This window comes from Ambystoma mexicanum, chromosome 13 (genome assembly GCF_040938575.1).
Source record: "Ambystoma mexicanum isolate Mex_15411 chromosome 13, UKY_AmexF1_1, whole genome shotgun sequence".
Classification (NCBI taxonomy): domain Eukaryota; kingdom Metazoa; phylum Chordata; class Amphibia; order Caudata; family Ambystomatidae; genus Ambystoma; species Ambystoma mexicanum.
In genome coordinates this window covers 762234902-762254083 of record NC_090938.1, presented here as the reverse complement: position 1 = coordinate 762254083, position 19182 = coordinate 762234902, and the positions used below count along the sequence as shown (strand labels likewise).

The 19182-nt window shown below is 49.4% G+C and overlaps 1 protein-coding gene across 7 annotated transcripts in view; it reads right to left on the bottom strand.

Annotated features, from left to right (window-relative positions):
- BAG6 (BAG cochaperone 6) overlaps positions 1–19182 on the bottom strand; it is a 1121496-nt gene that overhangs the window by 520651 nt on the left and 581663 nt on the right. For all 7 annotated transcript variants that reach the window (XM_069635087.1, XM_069635085.1, XM_069635088.1 and 4 more), the window contains one exon: positions 10193–10261. In XM_069635087.1, coding sequence (XP_069491188.1) covers positions 10193–10261 — 69 coding nt within the window. The remainder of the gene's footprint in view (positions 1–10192; positions 10262–19182) is intronic.

Below are 19182 nucleotides of genomic sequence, written 5' to 3'. Positions count from 1 at the left end.
CAGACCCTTTGCAACACTGTAAACGACAACTGCTTTCCTAACCCTGTTTTCTGTGCGACATAGGAGTTCTGAAGAGGACTCCTTTCCTTTGGCTGGTGAGAACAACCAGTCCTGAGACAAACTTTGCATTGGGCCATCTCCCGAGGTCCTAGGAGTTTCCAGAGCTGTGTAACGCAAATACCAGGAGACCTGCTGCCCATTTTAGGTGCATCGTTGTGGAAAGGCTGAATCCGTTCAACTCTTTGCCGAGCCCGTAAAGACACTCCAGAGATCTGATCTAGCTCGCCCAGACCTCATCAACAGAGTGTGGGACTGCAGGAAGCAAAGATTATTCACCGGGCAATCAGTGTCCTTTGTTGGTGCTGTTGAAAAGGCACCAAAACCACAGAGGGAACCAAGAAGTTACTGGATCGTGCCCCAGGTCCTTCCTCAAGAATGCTGTGGAGTGTTCGGTAAGAATTAGTGCAGTCCAACTTGTGTGTGGCACTACACAAGACTTCTCTCGTCATTAGGTACACCTTTTAATATAGGCTTATACTACACACGTTGGTAGTGTGACTGAGCTGCCATGCTGCTCTTAAGAAGGGTAATGTGAGCTGTACAATGAAATCAGTAAATACAGGTGTCGAAGTAAACACTTACACACTGTTATATAATGAAATATTTATACACATAAATAAAGTTCTTTATAAAGCAGTAACAAGCAGTAAAATTAATCCCAACATTAATCCCAAGTGAGGATTAAATGAAAAAAGTGAATAAAGGTGAGAAATAAATTGATATGTTACACATTTTCCAGCGTCAGTATAACTCTTATTTTGTATCCCCTTTGCAGTATTGAGTTAAGGAGGTAAAGGTTAGGGTTACATCAGAATAGACCGATATTCTATTAAAAAAAAGTTAAATTCTTACAAAGGGATGTACGCAGTCTTTTAATCCCAGCATTAAAGTGTTCAACAATTAAAATATGTGAGGGAACAAGCACTGCCAAACCCAATAGGTTCCGAATGAGGCCTTCAGGGAGCCAGGGTAGCCAAAGTCAATGGGCAAAGTCAAAGTTCTGATGCTCTTCTTCTAAGACAAATGTTCTTAAATAGTCACTGTTCAAAGAAGAAATCTCAGCAACTCAAGGAGTCGCCTTGACAAAGCACAACCTGAAAGGCCAGCGCAGGTGAGTTGAGGTCAAGTGTTAAATAGCACTCCCAAAGCTAGGAAGTACTCCAAATGGCAAAGAACAAGTTACCCTCTTACCTGTAACGTTCTTTCGATGGGATGGTCCAACGACGTATTCCATATCTTTAACAGTAATCACCACAGCTGTGCTGCTTCGGAAAATCTTTTGGCGTCTGCGTCGAGGATGTGGATGCGCCGTCCTCGAGGACCTCCTCCGAAGGCGGACGTCACCAGATGTTATAAGTAGGACGCATGACGTCCGTAGCCTCAGTTGAAGTTTTTTCCCAGAACGTGCGGCACCGATCTTCTGCCAGTATGACCACAGAAAGCCTTGCGGAAACTTAAACTGCAATCGCATAAGAAATTCTGTAGCGGGGTAGGCAGGGAGGGAGCGATATGGAATACGTTGTCGGACCATCCCATCGAAAGAACGTTACCAGGTAAGAGTAACTTGTTCTTCGAGGGGATTGGGTATTCCATATCTATGACAGACTCCCAAAGCAGTACCCACGTAAGGAGGAGGGAAAAGAATTTAGAATATACAAATTTAAAATGCCCAATCAAATTGCAGAGTAAAGGACCGCCTTGCCAAAGGCCAGATCCTGCCCCCGAATAGAATTGAGGGAGTAGTGACGTACAAAAGTATGGATCGAAGCCCAGGTGGCTGCATCACAGATGTTACAAATGGGAACACCCCTCTGCAGAGCAGTACAGGCAGCCATACCCCTGGTAGAATTGGCCCGTAAGCCTACCGGAGGGTCCTTACCCGCCAAGCAAGAACATTCGGAAATTGCCAAGATGATCCATCGAGACAAAGTCTGCTTAGTAACAGCTTGTCCCAAAAGCCTTCCAGCGTAACCAATAAAGAGTTGATCGTTCACTCTGACCCGGGACAATCGGGAAATGTAGAAGCTTAAAAAGCTCTCCTAGGATCCAGCCTATGGAGCCTCTCCTCTTCCTTACCACGATGTGGAGGAGGATAAAATGCCGGAAGAATAACCTTCTGGCTTAAATGAAATTCCGACACCACCTTCGGAAGAAAGGAAAGACGAACTCCAAAGACAACCCTGTCCTTATGAAACGCAGTGAAGGGTGGCTTAACTGAAAGTGCCTGTAACTCACTCACTCTGCGAGCGGAAGTGACCGCAACTAAACACACAGTTTTTAGTGTTAAGAGTCTCAAAGGACAAGAATGCAAAGGCTCAGAGGGAGCACCCATTAGAAACTTGAGAACAAGGGTCAGATCCCAACCGGGCACCTGGAAAGGTGACAGAGGGAACACATTAGTGAGCCCTTTCAGAAACTGAGAAATCAAACTGATTTTAAAATAAGAACACTCCTCAGACGAGCGCTTAAATATAGACAGTGCCGTCAGGTAACCTTTAATGGTACCCACTTGTAGGTCCTTGTGGGCCAAAGAAAGTAAAAAAGACAGAACGACAGGAATGTCACATGAAAAAGGATCCAAATTCTGAACCCTTCACCAGTCGCAGAACTTCCTCCAACGGCAACGGTACAGGAACTTTGTTGCCGGCCGTCTGGCCGAAAGCAACACCTCCATCATGTCTTCAGGGAGGTCCCAATCCTTATACCTCAACCTTTCAGAAGCCAAGCATGAAGGTTGAGGGATCTGACCTCTGGATGGAGAACCCGACCACCCCCCTCCCGTGAGAGCAGATCGTCTCAGTAGGGAAGACGACGTGGAGGGCAGATGGACAAGTCCAGGAGGTCTGGGTACCACATCCTCCGGGCCCATGCAGGAGCAATGAGGATTATCCGGGAACCGAACCTCCGTAACCTCCTCAGCACTTGCGGAATGACGGGGACTGGAGGAAACGCGTACAGCAGCAGGAAGGACCACTCCACCACGAACGCGTACCCTAAGGCTCAGTTTGGAGGAAATTCCCGCAAGCAGAACCTTTCGCACCTCCTTTTGAAACTGGAGGTGAAGAGAACCACTTGAGGGGTCCCCCAAAGGGCAAGGATCTCCAGGAGAATCTCCTGAGCCAGCTCCCACTCGAGAGATCGTGCTCTGCCTGCACACAGCGTCCGCCGTCTCGTTTTCGTCTCCGGCCAGATGAACTGCCGAGATCGAAGTTTCCTGCTGGATGGCCCAGAACCAGAGCTGCATCGCCTCCCTGCACAGAGGAAGTGACCCTGCTTCCCCCTTTTTGTTGAGGTAGTGCATGGCTACAGTGTTGTCCGTCAGAATCAGGACATTCTTTCCTCGCACAGTCGGCAGAAAAGCCTTCAGGGCAAGCCTGACGACCTTCGGCTCCAACAGATTGATATGGAGTCTGGACTCCGGCGGAGACCAACGACCGCTGTCAACTCGTTGGCATGAGCTCCCCATCCCGTGAGGGATGCGTCCATCACGATCGTCACCTCCGGCCAGGGTAGCCAAAAAGGAGCCCCCTTCATCAGATTGCCTTCGACAGCCCACCACAGAAGGTCCTGGGCAACTAAGGACGGCACCTGAACAGGGTCCGACATCCTGCCGGAGGACTGAGACCACTGGAGCTCGAGTGCCCATTGCAAAGATCTCATCCGCCGTCAGGAATCAGGGGTGGAAGTTCTGGAACCGCTGGCGGCACTAGCTGGGAGTTACCTCGCTCTAGTCCTCATCCAATATGGCGGCGGACTCTAGAAGTTCTGACTCCGCCCCCTTGTGCAGTGCGTTGTATCTGTGTTTACTTCTCGCATGCTAACGCTCCGTTACCCTCTAGCTTTTACCTTCCATTGGGCTTTCTTAGCCGCCTTACCTTTCAATGTTATCCTAATCTTGTACATCCTTTGTTCTAGCTGCATTTCCTTCTTTCCTATTCAGCCGCGCTACAACCCTACCATCGAGTCTTTGGGTACACGGTGTGTACTCTGCGGTTTCACCGTTTTCGGTGCCTTGCTGTTTTGCTTACCTGGGTACGAGGCTCCTCCTACTTTCCTGCTCGGCTTCTTGCCGTTCCTTCCCTGCTGCCTGCAGCCTTCTCTGGTGGTATCTTGCCATCTATTCTGGGTATACATTTCGGGTTTGCTGCTTATACCATTTATTCTCCTTTTCTTTCCTCTTTTTCGTCTGTATCCCGCTACTTACTTGCGTATTCCTTGTAGCTATTGAAAGGTTCTACCTGCAAGTCTTATTCCGAGCTCTGTCTGGTAAACTGGTCGCTGACATCTGATACTTTGAGTCAGCCCTCGCTATCCACCTGCAGTGTCTGCCCACAGCGGTTTCCGCTAGGAGAGGTTAATTCTTTCAACGGCCTGGGTGGTCAAGGACTGTCCACCTCATCTCCTACCATCAAGATCTACAGGGTTTTTTCTGCTTTGGCTTTTTCCCTGTAAGTGAGGCTGGCCCCACTAGAGGCACCCGAGACAGGTTTCCACTACTGTCACGGTGGCCTCTGGAGGGGATAGACCTTATCTCCGCGAAAAGAAGGTCCGGATTTATAAGGACAAGTCGTCTAACAACAAGAAGAAGCTTCCAAAGAAGAAGAATCTTCTCAAGGATCTATCCTCTGAAGAATCAGGTGAGGAGATAGGGGAGGTGGAACCGGAGCTTGACATCCGCAACCTGGCCCCTGGCACCAGAAGAATGCAGGATGCCATGAGGCCGAGCAATCTCAAGAACTCAAACGCAGGGAGACTCTGGGCATGTTGGAACTTGTTCACCATCTGCTAAATGTGATGAGCCTTCACCTGGGGAGGGAAACACTGCCCCAGGGACGTGTCGAGCACTGCTCTGATGTACTGGAGCTTCTGAGTTTGTGTCAAATGGGACTTCTTTAAGTTGAGGGAAAAGCCCAGCTTATGGAGGTAGTGGCAGGTGACAGAGATGATCCAGGAATTGCTCGGGAGAGCGCGCCCTGATTAACCAATCATCCAGGTAGGGGTAGACGCGAATCCCCCTTTCCTGAGATGCGCTGCCACCACTACCATGAGCTTGGTGAAGAACCTCGGGGCGGAGGTCAATCCTAACGGCAGGACCCGAAACTGAAAGTGCGAGTCGCGAACCGCGAACCTCAGGTACTTCTTGTGCTTTGGATGGATCGGCACATGAAAATAAGCGTCCTTGAGGTCGAGAGACACCAACCAGTCCTGAAGTTGAAGGGCCTGGAGGACTTGAGAGAAAGTAACCATCTTGAACTTGTCCTTCATGAGGAGTTTGTTCAAACCGCGCAAGTCCATGATGGGTCTCAATCCCCCCGTCTTTCTTGGAAATCAAAAAATAAGGGGAATACGATCCCTTGTTCCTCTCCGCTACAGGCACCAGTTCTATGGCACCTTTCTCCAGCAGGGATTGAATTTCCTGCGCAAGGAGCGGATTCAGACTCTTCAAAGAGATTCCCCGGTGGATTGTCGTGAGGCCTCTGCCAGAAAGGAAGACGGTAGCAGTGGGCTATGATCTCAGAAAGCACAAATCTGAAGTAATGGCACGCCATTCTACAAATGCTGCGCCAACCTTCCCCCAACCGGCAAAGCATGGGCCTCATGACTGAGCAGAAGCGGCTGCGGCGTTGCATGAGGGCAAAGAGGCAACTGCTCGCACGGCCTTGGCACCTCGAGTACCTTGTTTTACACCTCTGGAACTCCTACGGTTGCCCCTTTGACTTGCAGCTCCTCTCGCTTTACTAAAGGATGAGTAATAATGAAAGGAAGCTCCCTTCCACTGCTGCCCCCTAGGATGAAAAGGCAGAGGTTGGCGGACTGCAGCGCCCAACAACTTTGCTGCAGCTTTGGAGGTCTGCAACCTCTCAAGTCTCTCGTCAGCCTTGCTGCCAAAAAGATGTTCACCATCAAAGGGCATGTTGAGGAGCCTGGCTTGCACATCAGGAGCAAACCCGGACTTCAACCACGCAAACCTGCGTATCACGGTGCTCGCCGCCATGGACCGGCTGACAGTCTGCCATGTCCAAACCCGACTGAACAGACTCTCACATGGCATCCTTGCCATCCTGAATAGCAGCAAGAAAACCATTCCGTTCGTCCCCTTCAGAAATATGTTCAGCTGCTAATGAAATACAGTTCCACACAGTGTGCGTGAAACGTGACAAGGCACATACGGAGTTGGCAGCCTGAAGAGCAATACCCCTGAAGAAAACACTTTCTTCGCCCAGCCATCAAAACACTTGTCGCCCCTGGGGATGGTAGGATAAGACGCCTGCTTTGCTGGGGCCGTAGCCGCCTACACCACCAAACTCTCCGTAGTGGGGTGCGTGGTCAAGTAGCAGGGGTCACCACAGGCTGGGTGGTATTTTCACGGCAAAGTCTTGCCCACTGCCGGGAGACTCTCCGGAGCAGTCCAAGCCGCTGCCACGCTTCTTTGCAAGCCATATGGAATGGCCGTACCGGGTCAGTGGGTGGACCTTGGTCTAGGTGCCGACCACCCCAAGTAGTCCGTGACCCTCGACATAAGGCGTTGGTACGATGACTCGGCATGGGTGCCAGGCTCAGGCCTACAGAACACCACCTCCGGAGAGGTGTCCAGACCACTGGCGTCATGCAGTGACTGACCCAAGTCCTTAATCTGGCTATGACCAGAAAGAATCTCATCTGGTATCGTGTCCGGAACCAACCCATCTTCAGAACCCTCTTCCAACTCGGAAATATACTTCATAGGCTGGAAAGGGGGCAAAGAATACTGGAGAAAGACATGTTTTTCCTTGGCCAGAGCCTTTCTAGGGGGTTCCCCCGTGCCACAGGGTACTTCCGACACTACAGCCTCGAAAGGCGTTGGGTGAATCGGCGTCGAGCGCGTCAACATCGACAGCTTCGACACAGGCCTCGAGGGTGGAGCCCCGAGCGTGTCCTCCGACAGCCTGGGTGCCGATGGCATCCACTACTTCCTCAGAGGTGGAGCCTCGAGAGAGTCCATCGACGACCTTGGCGCCAGCGGTGTCAACGTCATCTTCGAAGACTTCACAGGGCGAGTCGAGGACCGGGACCTGGAACGGGCATGACTTAACGATTCCCCTTGTCCGAGCGGGACCTCTCCCGCAAATCGTGCCGACCACCCGAGTGCCGAAGGTGTACAAGCGGTGTCCCCAGTACGGTCACGACCGACCCATGCGATTCAAGAATCGCCAACATTTTCTTCTCGAAGGAAGCCCATTCCTCCGGAGAGGAACGCTTGGTGGGATAAGAAACCTGCCGACGGGCGGAGTCCTCGAATGAGGAAGGCGACTGATGACGGCGCTTCCGGGAGTGCCACGAAGAGGCAGAGGAGTGGCGAGACCCACTCCAGGACCGAGACCCCCTAGATTTACAACTACGATGCGGAGAGTCGCCCCTAGCATCGTCCGTCGAAAGCCCAGTGGACCTCGCCTTCTGGGGCTTGGACACCTTACGGACCAACAGCATCTTCTTACGTTCCCGCAAGGCCTTGGACGTAAGCGACTGGCAGTCGACACAATCGTCCATGTCGTGGGCCTCCCTGAGGCACCAGAGGCAGGAATCGTGCGAGTCCGTCACCGACATCATGGACCAGCAGTCCCCACACTTCTTGAAGCCCGGACGCGGGGTGGAAGAAGAGGAAGATATCCCGTCAATACTGCACAAACGAACAGGTTCGAAGAACAGAAACTCCAAAGAGTTGAGGCGCGCCGAGATCTCCGAAGCGAACACGTTCTCGGAAAAAACAGAACTGAGGCTACGGGCGTCATGCGTCCTACTTCTAACATCTGGTGTCGTCGGCCATCTGAGGAGGTCCTCGAGGACGGTGTATTGACGTCATCGACGCAGGACGCCGAAAGATTTTCCGAAGCAGCACAGCTGTGGTGATTACTGTCATAGATATGGAATACGTCGGAGGACCCAATCCCCTCGAAAGGATATTATGTCCCAAACACCACAGTACCTTTGAATTGAAGAATTTGTTCCAGCTGGATGCAATGCAGCAGACCCCGTTTCTGGACTTGGTCATAGTGACTAAAGGAAGGACATCTGGCGGGCACCTGTGGCAGCACTCGAGAGGGGCTCGGCAGGAATGGATCTGCTTCGATTCAACGGCTCTGTGGTTTTGGCACCTTTTCCTCAGTGCCAAAGAACAACGAATAGCTCTGGTTTGATGTTCCTTGATCCCTTGGTACTGGACTCTGGTGAGTGGACTGCAGATGCATATTTCTTGCTTCTGTGGGGTGCTCTGAATGCCCATGAAATTTTGTCCGGATTCGCACTTCGGAAGACAATGCACTGACAGATGGTCGAGGTACCCAGGTATTGGGATTCTGCAGCTTTGGTAAGTCACAGCTAGTCAGGGACTGCACCAAAATAGTTTGTCTTGAGGCTAGTTGGTCCCACCACCCTAAGAGAGGAAGTCGTCCCATACAGGTCTTCCCTGTCGATATGTAAACAGGGTCAGCAAAGCTGCAGAGTCCAGGAGGGTGCTGCTGGCACCTTCTCTCCTTCTGCTTCGGATGTTGTGCTCCAGTGGTCGACTCTGCTTCTAGTCCCACAAACCTTGCTTTTTATGCAAGTTACCATTCATTCACATCCCTAGGCTGTCAATCACACAGCAGGGTGGCTGTCCTCCAGGACAGCTAGATGGCCAATAGAAACTGGTTCCACTTGGGCACATATAGAGACAAAGGACCGGGAAGTTTCAGGACCTTCCCTCACTTACTGCCTTTGCAGACACTGGAGCCTGGGCAGGCTTCAGGGCTGAAGCCCGCCAAAGGCAAAACACACAAAGGACTCTAACCTGATTCAGAGTAAAAGCCCAGAAGAAAATAGGACAAGAGATGGCGAAAAAAGACTAGGACCATTTTGCAAAAATGGTCACCCCTGGGTGCTGCACTGTAGCTGAGGTATCAGCCTGCAGAAACAGGTCACCAGGTAGCAAAAAAGAAACCACTGCCACCAGCCATTCAAGAGAGTTAGCTTAACAAAGTTACATGTGGAATGGGTTAAAGGAGTGTTGGGGAGAATTCTCATTTTCTGTGCTAAATCCCTTCAACCTTAGAGACCCCCCCACCTGCCTCCCCCCAGCGCTTTTGTTGGAATCTAGAACTTTTTAATTTTAACCCTGGATAGGGTGAGCCCTTTTTATCAATCGTGTATTTTTTATCTGATTTGGACTCTGACAAACTTCTTAGGTATCACTTTTTTTATTGTGACACACAGCACCCCGAGTGCAGTGTCACAGAGAAGTCCTTTAGATTTCTCTTAAGGTTTAAATACCTTCTCTTGGGCGAACTACTGTTCCCAAGAGAAGTAAAGTGAAATTGACTTTACTTACCTGTTTTTCCTACGTGGGTCCAGTACACCCCATCTTATGTGGAAGTACTGGGGGGTAACGTAGTAGCCCCTTTTCCTACTTAGGTAACATTTTGTATGTTACCCTCACTACAATTAATTGCTGGTGGCAGTGGTTTAATTTTCATACCATTGTGTGTTTTACCGCAGGTCAAATCCTCAGCTGCAGTACTGCACCCATGGGTGCCCATTTTGTCAAAAAGGCCCAGTCCTTTTTTCGCCATTTCTTGCTTGCGAGGTCCCCCGCGTTTTACTCTGCGCGCCAAACCAGGTTTGGTCCCTTTGTTTTGCCTTTGGCAGGCTTCAGTGATGAAACCGTGTCTGGCAGGAAGAGACAGAGGTGCCTGAAACTCTGTGCTTAGTCTCCTTGGTAGCATCCGGTGTTGTCACCCTCGACTGAGGCCTTCGAGGGACATCGACCTGACGCAGGACGCCCTCTACCAAAAAATGTCCAGAGCAGCACAGCTGTGGACATAGCATGTCAAAGATGTGGAATATGTTGGAGGACACAATCCATTTGAAAACAAGCATATGGGGACCTCACCTGCATGGAGACAATGTAGGGTGAAAGATAACATGCAGCCAGGGGAACCATTATGGAAAGGAAACAAAGGTTAGAGGACAGATCGTCAATCAAATAGACAGAACTGCATAAAAGGAAGTGTTCAAAATGAAGTGCCAAAAGCTTGCTCAGTCAAGAGTTTATGGATTGCTTGATCAGTTTGCCCCAGTTCCGCTCCCAAAGCCATATGGATAGCTCAGTAGCACTTACCTGCTCCTGGGCCTTGTCCTGGGGTTGCAGAGGGGGTGTTGCCTGCCTCCCCAGTGGGGGACCCCGAATCTAAAAACAGGAAAAAAAAAACAATGTAATGGCAGCAGGTTATCGAATATAAAGTCCTAAGGAAGAAAGCAGCGTTGGTTTGTTAGAGAAGATTTTGACTTTAGAGCTAAATCTACCTCACGTGTGAGAACCCCATAATTTGTTGCTGGACTGGTACATTATTTTTCCTTGTAACTTAGTTGAGTGAGAACCTTTTTTCATACTCACAGATCATTTTACTCTTTATGGATGTCATTTTTAAGTCTATGCATAGTGACCTTTTAATTGCATCCACCGACAGCTTTTGGTATGACAGGCATTACTTACCGTAATAGCATTTCTGATGATTGAATCTGCTTAGATTCACACGCTGTGCATATGGCCGACATCCTGTGGTAACCGCAGAGTATTGCATCTTGTCTTTCGGGGACCGAAAGGGGACGTCGGCATAGGCGTGTCTGTAACACTACCCTATCGTGACGTGTACCCAAAATCCCTCACACACAGAGGTCCCTCCGATTGTATTTTTTCTGCCATGAGGGAGCCCAAGGCTATAGTGAGTGAGTACATAAAGAGAGAAAGTAGTAAGAAGTCCATGTTCCTTCCACCCCGAGCAGGGAAGGCGCATGTGAATCTAAGCAGATACAATCATCAGAAATGCTATTACGGTAAGTAATGCGTGTCTTCTGATGCTTGTTAATCTGCTTAGAATCACATGCTGTGCGTAGACTAGCGAACAGTACCAGGAGCTGGAGGTGGATTGTGAGAAGGAACAATAGAGAAAAGGTGTCTTCGTACTGCTTGTCCCACCTGAGAATCAACCTAGAATGAGTGTCTAGGTAATAGTGTGTTGTAAAGGTGTGTACAGAACTCCAGGTTTCCATTTTGCAAATGGACTCTAGGGGAACAGTTGCAATGAATGCTATGGAAGCCCCAGTGACCAGAGTAGAATGTGCTCTAGAATTGAAGGGCAGTTCTCTCTTAGCAAGAGTTTAACAGGGTGATGCATTTAACAATCCACCTCGAGATAGCTGATTTGGAGACAGATCCCCTTCTCTACCAGCCGCCACTGAAACGAAAAACTGGTTTGTTTTCCTCAGTGGTTTAGTTCTTTCCAGATAGAACATGACTGCCCAGCGCACACCTAGTGTGTGTAGGCTTCTTTCGGCCATGCTAGTGGGATTCTGGAAAAGGGTAGATCCATCAATCGATTGGTTCACATGGAACTTCGAGATGAATTTAGGCGCAAATCTGGAGTGAGTGCACAGAACTACCTTATCCCTGTGGACACCTAACAAAGGGGTCTAGAACAGAAAGTGCATGTAGTTTGCTAACCCTTCTAATAGAAGTGATAGCCACTAGGAAGGGTGTCTTAGAAGTCAGGTCTTAGACTTGCTTTATGCATTGGCTCAAAGGGAGATCCCATGAGCCTGGTTAAAACCACATTTAGATCCCATCCAGGAGCTGGATGGGAGGATACATCCTCTTAACCCCTTCCATAAAGGCCTTGATCACCAGTATTTTGAGGTGCAGGCTGAAAGAGCAGCCATATGAACCTTTAAGGAATTTAAGACCAACCCAGTGTCTAGCAGATGTGTGTAGGTGAGCAATCGATGGGATTGACGCCCTTGGAATTACACCAGATGACAAACGTTTCCATTTGCTGGCATAGCAATAACGTGTGTTAGGTTTTCTAGCTTCCCCGAGTATGTCCATGCACCTCTGAGGGAGCTGAAGGTGTCCAAACTCTGACCTCAGGAGCCAAGCTGCTAAGTTCAGAGTTTGTGGACATAGGTGTAGGGTCTCCCCCTGTCATGAGACATGTTGTACGGGCAGGGTCGTTTTACTGATGGGGAGAGTGACATTTCCATTAGATGAGCGAACTAGGGTTGGCGGGCCCACATGGGGGCCACCAGTATCATGGTAACTCGTTCCTGGTGCATCTTGTGCACTATCTCGTTGAGGTTGAGGTGGAGTCGGGGCAGGGGGGGTTGGGGGGGTGTGGAGCTTAAACAAATTTCCCTCACCAGGTTATCCAGAGACTGTTCCCCTTGGAACGGTTCTGGGGTACCTGGAGGCGTAGTCTTGGCATTGGGCGTTCTGAGTTGCGGACAGGTCGATCTCTGGGTAGCCCCATTCTGCAAAGACGTTGGACACAATGTCTTCGTGCAGACTCCATTCGTTTTCTACGGGCAGAGGAAAAGCTCTGCTGAGCACATCTGCCAGAAGATTGAGGTCCCCTGGAACATGTTGGGGCAACAGAAACATCTTGGATAGCCCTGGATAGCCCCCCCTGTTTGTTCAGGTAATACATGGCTGTAGTGCTGTCTGTTAGAATCAGCACTGTCTTCCCTTTTAGTTGCATCTGAAAGGCCTTTAATGCATTGAACACCACTGATAGCTCCAGTAAATTTATATGGTTGGACACTACTTGTGGGGACCACACTCCATGTGCTGTTTGCTGAAGCAGGTGAGGGGCCCCCCCCCCACCCCACCCTGTGAGAGATGAATCGGTCGTGAGAGTGGCTTCCACTGCAGGGGTGGTGAAGGTTTTCCCCTTCAAGAGGTTTTCTCTTGACCACCACTGCAGAGAGAGAATGAGTGCTGGCGAGACAAGTACCAAATCTTCCAATTGTCCGCTGGCCTGACACCACTGGCTGTTGAGCCACTCTTGCATGGGGCGCAGTCGCGCGTGGGGCACCAAGTAGATGCACGATGCCATAATTCCTAGCAAACGCATGGCTTTGCGCACTGTCAACTCCGGACTGGCTACATTTTGGGGGATCTGAAAAAGCATGTTCTGACCCCTCACGTTGGAGGGGAAGACGAGGCAGTCTTAGTCTGGATCAGAGATCCCAGAAATTGTTTTATTTGACGGGGGACTAGACCGGATTTTTTCTCGTTGATCGAGAACCCCAGACTGAACAGGTGGTCTAGGGTCTTTTGGGTGTTCAAAAAAATCATGTGTCGTACAAGTCCCCTGTTATGAGCCAGTCGTCGAGGTAAGGGTAAACCGGGACAGATAACCTGCACAGTTGTGCTGCAGCTACTGCCAGGACCTTCGTAAAAACCCTTGGCGCCGAGGCGATGCCGAAGGCGAGTACCTTGAATTGGTAATGCCTGTCCTCTATCATGAACCTTAGATATTTCCTGTGCGCTGGCAACATTGAAATATGAAAGTACGCATCTTTCATGTCCAATGTTGCCATGTAGTCCCCCTGTTTCAACAGTGGGATCACCTGTAGCGTTACCATGCAAAACTTTTGAGGTTTTATGAACGTATTCGCAGGTCTAGTACAGGGCGCATGGTGAGGTCCTTTTTGAGTACAAGGAAATACACTGAAAAAATACCTGTTTAACTGAATAGGGACGGCTTCTATGGCGTCCTTTCCGAGCAGCGCTTCCACCTCTTCATTCAGGATCTCCAGATGGTCCGGTGAAAGGCGCTGTGGTCTGAATTCTGGAGGTCGGGCGAATTCCACACAGTACCTTTATGACCCACTGGTCTGAAGTTATCCCCTCCCATGCCATGAGGAAAGATGTTGAGCGCCACCGACTTGGGTGACATGGGAGGGGACCTGGATCTGATGGTCAATTCTGACCGGAGGCTGCGGCTCCTCTAGGATTGGGGCCTCTACCTCTGGCTTCCTGATGTTTGTCCAGCATTAAAGTTTCCCGTGCCATAGTTCTGACTTGCACGGGACTGCCCTCGAAAGGACCGCCGAGAATTACTTCCTCTCGGGGGAAGGGGAGTCTTTCAGTGATTTGTTGCAGAGACTTAAAGGAATAGTTCGGCCACAGATTTTGATTTAAAAAATAGATAGGCAATATAAAAAAAAAAAACTATTGGCATTTTTTTTTCCGAAGTCCCCATGTAAAATTGAGCAATTCAAGCTCAAAAATGTGCAAAAGCAAGCACATGGGCGCATCCATTTTGTGAAATGGATGCCCGCCTGTGCTGGCTTTTGCGGCACTAATGAAGGAAAACAAAAGCTACCACTGAGTGGCTTCCTTCATTGGTGCCGGGACGCGGACCGGAGACTACAGGCACAAAAGCTGCAGCTGCATCTCGGTAAGTGCTATTTATTTTATTTTTTTAAATAAGCACTAGCTGCGGTTTTTTTTCTACGTTTTCCGGGCTGGAGGAGCCCGGAAAACTTAGAAATAAAACCGCAGCTTTAAAAACATTGTATATATGTTTGCGGTAGCTTTTGAAGCGACCGCAAACATAAATACAAAGTTATTGTGTTTGAAAACGCTGCAGTCTTTCTAAGTTTCTCAGGCTCCTCCGAGCCTGAGAAACTTAGAAAGAAAAACCGCAGCGTTGTCAAACACAACCGCGTTGTGTTTCTGCCTAAATCTGCTTTCCCATTTGGGGCTTTAGGGCTCCCCACAGGGAGCCCTAAAGCCCCAAATGGGAAAGCAGATTTAGGCAGAAACACTGCAGCATGTAAACACAACCGTGTTTCTGCCTGCCTTTGCTTTCACTTTTGGTCTCCAGTGCTCTCCTGGGGGAGCACCGGAGACCCAAAGTGATAGCCAAGGCAGGCAGAAACAATGCGGTTGTGTTTGAAAACGCTGCGTTTTTTCTTTGAGTTTCTCAGGCTCCTCCGAGCCGGAAGAGCCTGAGAAACTTAGAAAGAAAAACCACAGCGTTTTCAAACACAATAATGTTGCATTTATGTTTGCGGTCGCTTCAAAAGCGACCGCAAACATAAATACAACGTTTCTAAAGCTGCGGTTTTATTTCAAAGTTTTCCGGGCTCCTCCAGCCTGGAAAACTTAGAAAAAAAAACGCAGCTAGTGTTTATTTTTATAAAAAAAATAGCACTTACCGAGATGCAGCTGCAGCTTTTCTGCCTGTAGTCTCCGGTCCCCAATGCGCTTGTACGGCCCTGTCACCGGGTGTTGTCCCTGAAGCGAGACCAGAGTCAGGCCTTGAAGGGTCGGGAACGGGCGTGGTGGGCCTAGAAGTGTATGCCTCAAGGTCTATCACATCCGCAACGGAGGTTTGGTCATCGGAGGTGCCCCGTAACTTTCGGCGGGTATGGTGGTTGGGGGGAGGGGGAGAAGAGGGATCCGCCCGTGACATACTGTACACGGCCCACTGCTTTACACGGCACTCCTGAAGGGTCTTAGGCCGAAGGAGTTTACAAGCTGCACACCGCTTCTCGTCGTGATCTAAGGGGAGACAGGAGTTGCACGTCCTGTTTTTATCCTTCCAAGGGTATCTGACCCTACACTTAGGGCAGAACCTAAAAGGAGTCCATTCCATAGCAAAAGGGAAATATGCCCACCCCAACCCGACTCTTCCCTACTGTAAAGGCTGGCCAGAAGGCACGGCCATGTGGATGCTTTAGCCGCCGGATCTTAGGCGCCGAAATCCACCGCCGTAGATAAGTCCCCCGCAGTCTTCGTCGAAGTTGTTCTTGTCGTCGAAATGACTTGAGGGGGGAATAACCAAGTCGGTTTAGGATAAATAATGTCTCTTATGTAAGAGCTCTGCTATATGGCGACCAGTTATCTGGGTGGAAAAAACAATCTGAGGAACCTCAGCGCGTGAGGGATTTTGGGTACACTACCCGTCACGATAGGAATAGTACAGATACGCCTATGCCGGCGTCCCCTTTCGGTCCCCAAAAGACAAGATGCAATACTCTGCGGTTACCACAGGATGTCAGACCATATGCACAGCATGCGATTCTAAGCAGATTAGCAAGCATCAGAAATACCTTTTTATTGTTACAGGGTTGCCCTTTGGGCTCCCCTTTTAATTTCTGTGGCTAACCTTGCGAGAACTACAATTCCCAAGGGTAGAAAGGATATTTCTATCCCTATTACATTTTGTTAGCTGAAACCAGCACACCCCACGTTATGTGGAGTGCTAGGGAGATACAATATATCCGCTCTCTCTGTAGCACTATAACAATCCTGTTACAGGGACAAGCTTACCTTAAAATGGCTGGCAGCAGTGAACCTTTTTACAAATTTGGTGCACCTTTACGGCAGGCTGTTTTCAAGCTGCACTAAATCACCCATAGGTGCCCATTTTACCAAAATGGCCCCAGGCTTCTTAGAAGTGTGTGTCCCTTCTTGGTCTTTCACCTGCCCCCCACGGCAGGAAATTCCTTTGTATGATTTTTATCTTCAGCAGGAGACCTCAATCAAGCACGCCCAGGTGTCAGAGTGTCTGAAGGCAGGCAGCGAGGGAGGAGTCCAAAACTCTGCAGCCCTGTTAGACAAGAATTGATGTAGTAGCCCTGTGGGTGACTACACATTTGTCCTGTTGGTACTAGGTAACCCACCTTTTGGTATGGGCTTGTACTACACAAGTTGTCAGTGTAACTCAGCTGCCAGGCATCTCAAGAGGGGTAAATGTGAGCTGTGGCAATGAAATTTGGAAAAACGTAACAAGTAAAACACACTGAAGGTTTTTAGTTAGATATTTAACATTGGTTTTTAAATGCGCATTCTTTAAAAAGGGCAATATGTGCAACAAATATTCTTCAAAATACATTTCCAGAATCAACACAAAGCTATTAGATATTCTTTTTACACATTTCCTACACCCTGAGGGGTCTTCACTAACTATGAAAGTAATGGCATTTATACATCACTAGTGCACTTTGTAGATGGAGGTTTGCAGAAAGGAAAGGAAACCGGTTAAACAGGTTCTCAGAGCATGCGAGTACTTAAATCTTCCAATGAAGTCTAGACAAAAACTTTTCCCAGCAATAATAGTTCAAAACTAAATCACCTCCGAGGGACAGTAAATATCAAAGTCCAGTGGACGAAGAGACTGCAGGGAGCTAGGACCGCCAAAGTCTATTGGAGCACAGTCTCTGCAGCCAAGACACTTCTTAAATGAAAGTCTTGCACAAAATTAGAGAGTTTGAAGAAAAATCACTGTAGGGTATCAAGCGGTTACACTTGTGAAAGGTACAGCTGAAATTAATTCTAGCAAGCAGCTACTGCAAGTCTCAACTGAGAAGAGTAAAGCCAAAGACACTGAGGTAAGTACCCCAAGTCGGAACAGGGCCTTTGGTTACAAGAGTGGTACAGCTGGCTTCTGTCTGGTTGCAGTGATGCAGATCCTGGGTCTCAGTCGTTGGGACAAGAGGGAGGACGTCTGGAGGACTCCTGAGGCAGCAATTCGGAGGCAGCTACAAGCTCTTTTCAGATCAGTGGCACTTCGCAGTTTCAGCACTCAGTAAACAGCACCACTGTGGATCTTGGATACTGGTTGGGCTTCCTTCACTCCGGGTCCTGCACTCTGGTGAGGGGACTCAAGCTCTAGTCGTCCTGCTTCTGTAGGGTCCTGGGGAGACTACTGGAGCTTCTGGCCGGATTGCAGACATTGCACTAGACTACAGATTTCTCGACCCCTGGCACTCTGCTTCTGCCGCAGCAAAGTAGTACAGCCAGCTGGGGAAGATGCTCAGTGAAGTTGGTCTCGGGGGTTAGTTGGTCCCACTAACCCAAGTAAAGATGTCAACCCTTCCGGAGCTTCTCTTGTCCATCAGAAAAAGGAGTTTCAGCACAGCAGCAGGGCTTCACCAGGCAATTCAAATGTCCAGGAGGATGCAGCATGCTTCTTTCACAGTTTCTTCGTTGTGTATTCCCAGTGGAAGACTGCTTCTAGTCCCAAAACTCTCACCTTTTAAGCAGGTTTCTCCCATTCATGCACAGTCTAGCTGTCAAACAGCAGGGTGGCTGTCCTGCAAGGCCAGCCAGCCAATCAGGACTGGGTGCATTCAGGTAACCTAGGAGACAAATGGACAGGGGAGTTTTGGGCACCTCCTTCACTTCCTGCCCTTCCAGATGCTCTGGAGCCAGAGGTGGGTTTCAGTACTGAAGCCTGCCAAAGGCAAAACAAAGGGCTCGAACACGGCTTGGCATGCAGAATAAAATCCAAGCAATAGCTTGCAAACAAAAAATTGCAAAAAAAAGGACGACCAGGGCTATTTTGACTAAATGGTCACCCATGGGTGCTATACTGCAGCTGAGGATTCAGCCTGCGGAAGACAAGCACAATGGTAGGAAAATTAAACAACTGCCACCAACCATTTAAAGTAGTGAGGGTAACAAAAAAGTAGGTAGGGTAAGGGGCTACTAAGTAACCCCCCCCCAGCACTCCACATAAGATGGAGTGCCTGAAAGAAACCAGTCCCGATTGGCTGGCTGTCCTGAAAGGACAGCCACCCTGCTGTGTGATTGAGAGACTAGGCTGTGCATGAATGGAAAGACTTGCTTAAAAAGGCGAGGATTTTGGGACTAGAGGCAGTGTCGCCGACTGGAACAAACAACTGAAGAAACTGGAAAAGCCTGCTGCAACCTCCAGGACCTAGAATTGCCCAGTGAAGCCCTGCTGCTGTGCTGACCTTTTTCACCTCGACAGAGAAGCTCCAGACGAAAGAATTCTCCCTTTGGGTTAGTGGGACCAACTAACCCCAAAACGGACTTCACTTTGGCGCAATCCGACTTGCTGTACCTCTCCGTTGCTGCAGAAGCCCGATGCCAGGGGTCGAGTGTCCATAACAGAGTGTAACGTCATCCGCAGAACAAATCCAGCCAAAATCTCCAGGAGCTTCCTAAGGACACACCATAAACAGGCAATCCCAATCCAGAGTCCCCTCACCAGAGTCCAGGACCGAGGGAGCAAGGAAAGTCCAACCGAAGAGGTTAGTTCTGCATCAGCACTGTTTGCGAAGCACTGAAACCGCGAAGTGGAGCTGAATCGAAGAGAGCCCGTAGCTGCCGATGACCTTCCAGAGTACTGCCGCAGTAGCCCTCCAGACGTCCTCCCTCTTGTCCCCATGACTGAGGCTCAGGAACCAGGATCTGCTTGGCTGTAGCAAGACTGAATGCAGCAGGACCACTTTTCTTCTAACCAGAGGTACTGTTTGGGCTTGGGGGTACTTACCTTCTTGCCTTAAGTCGCG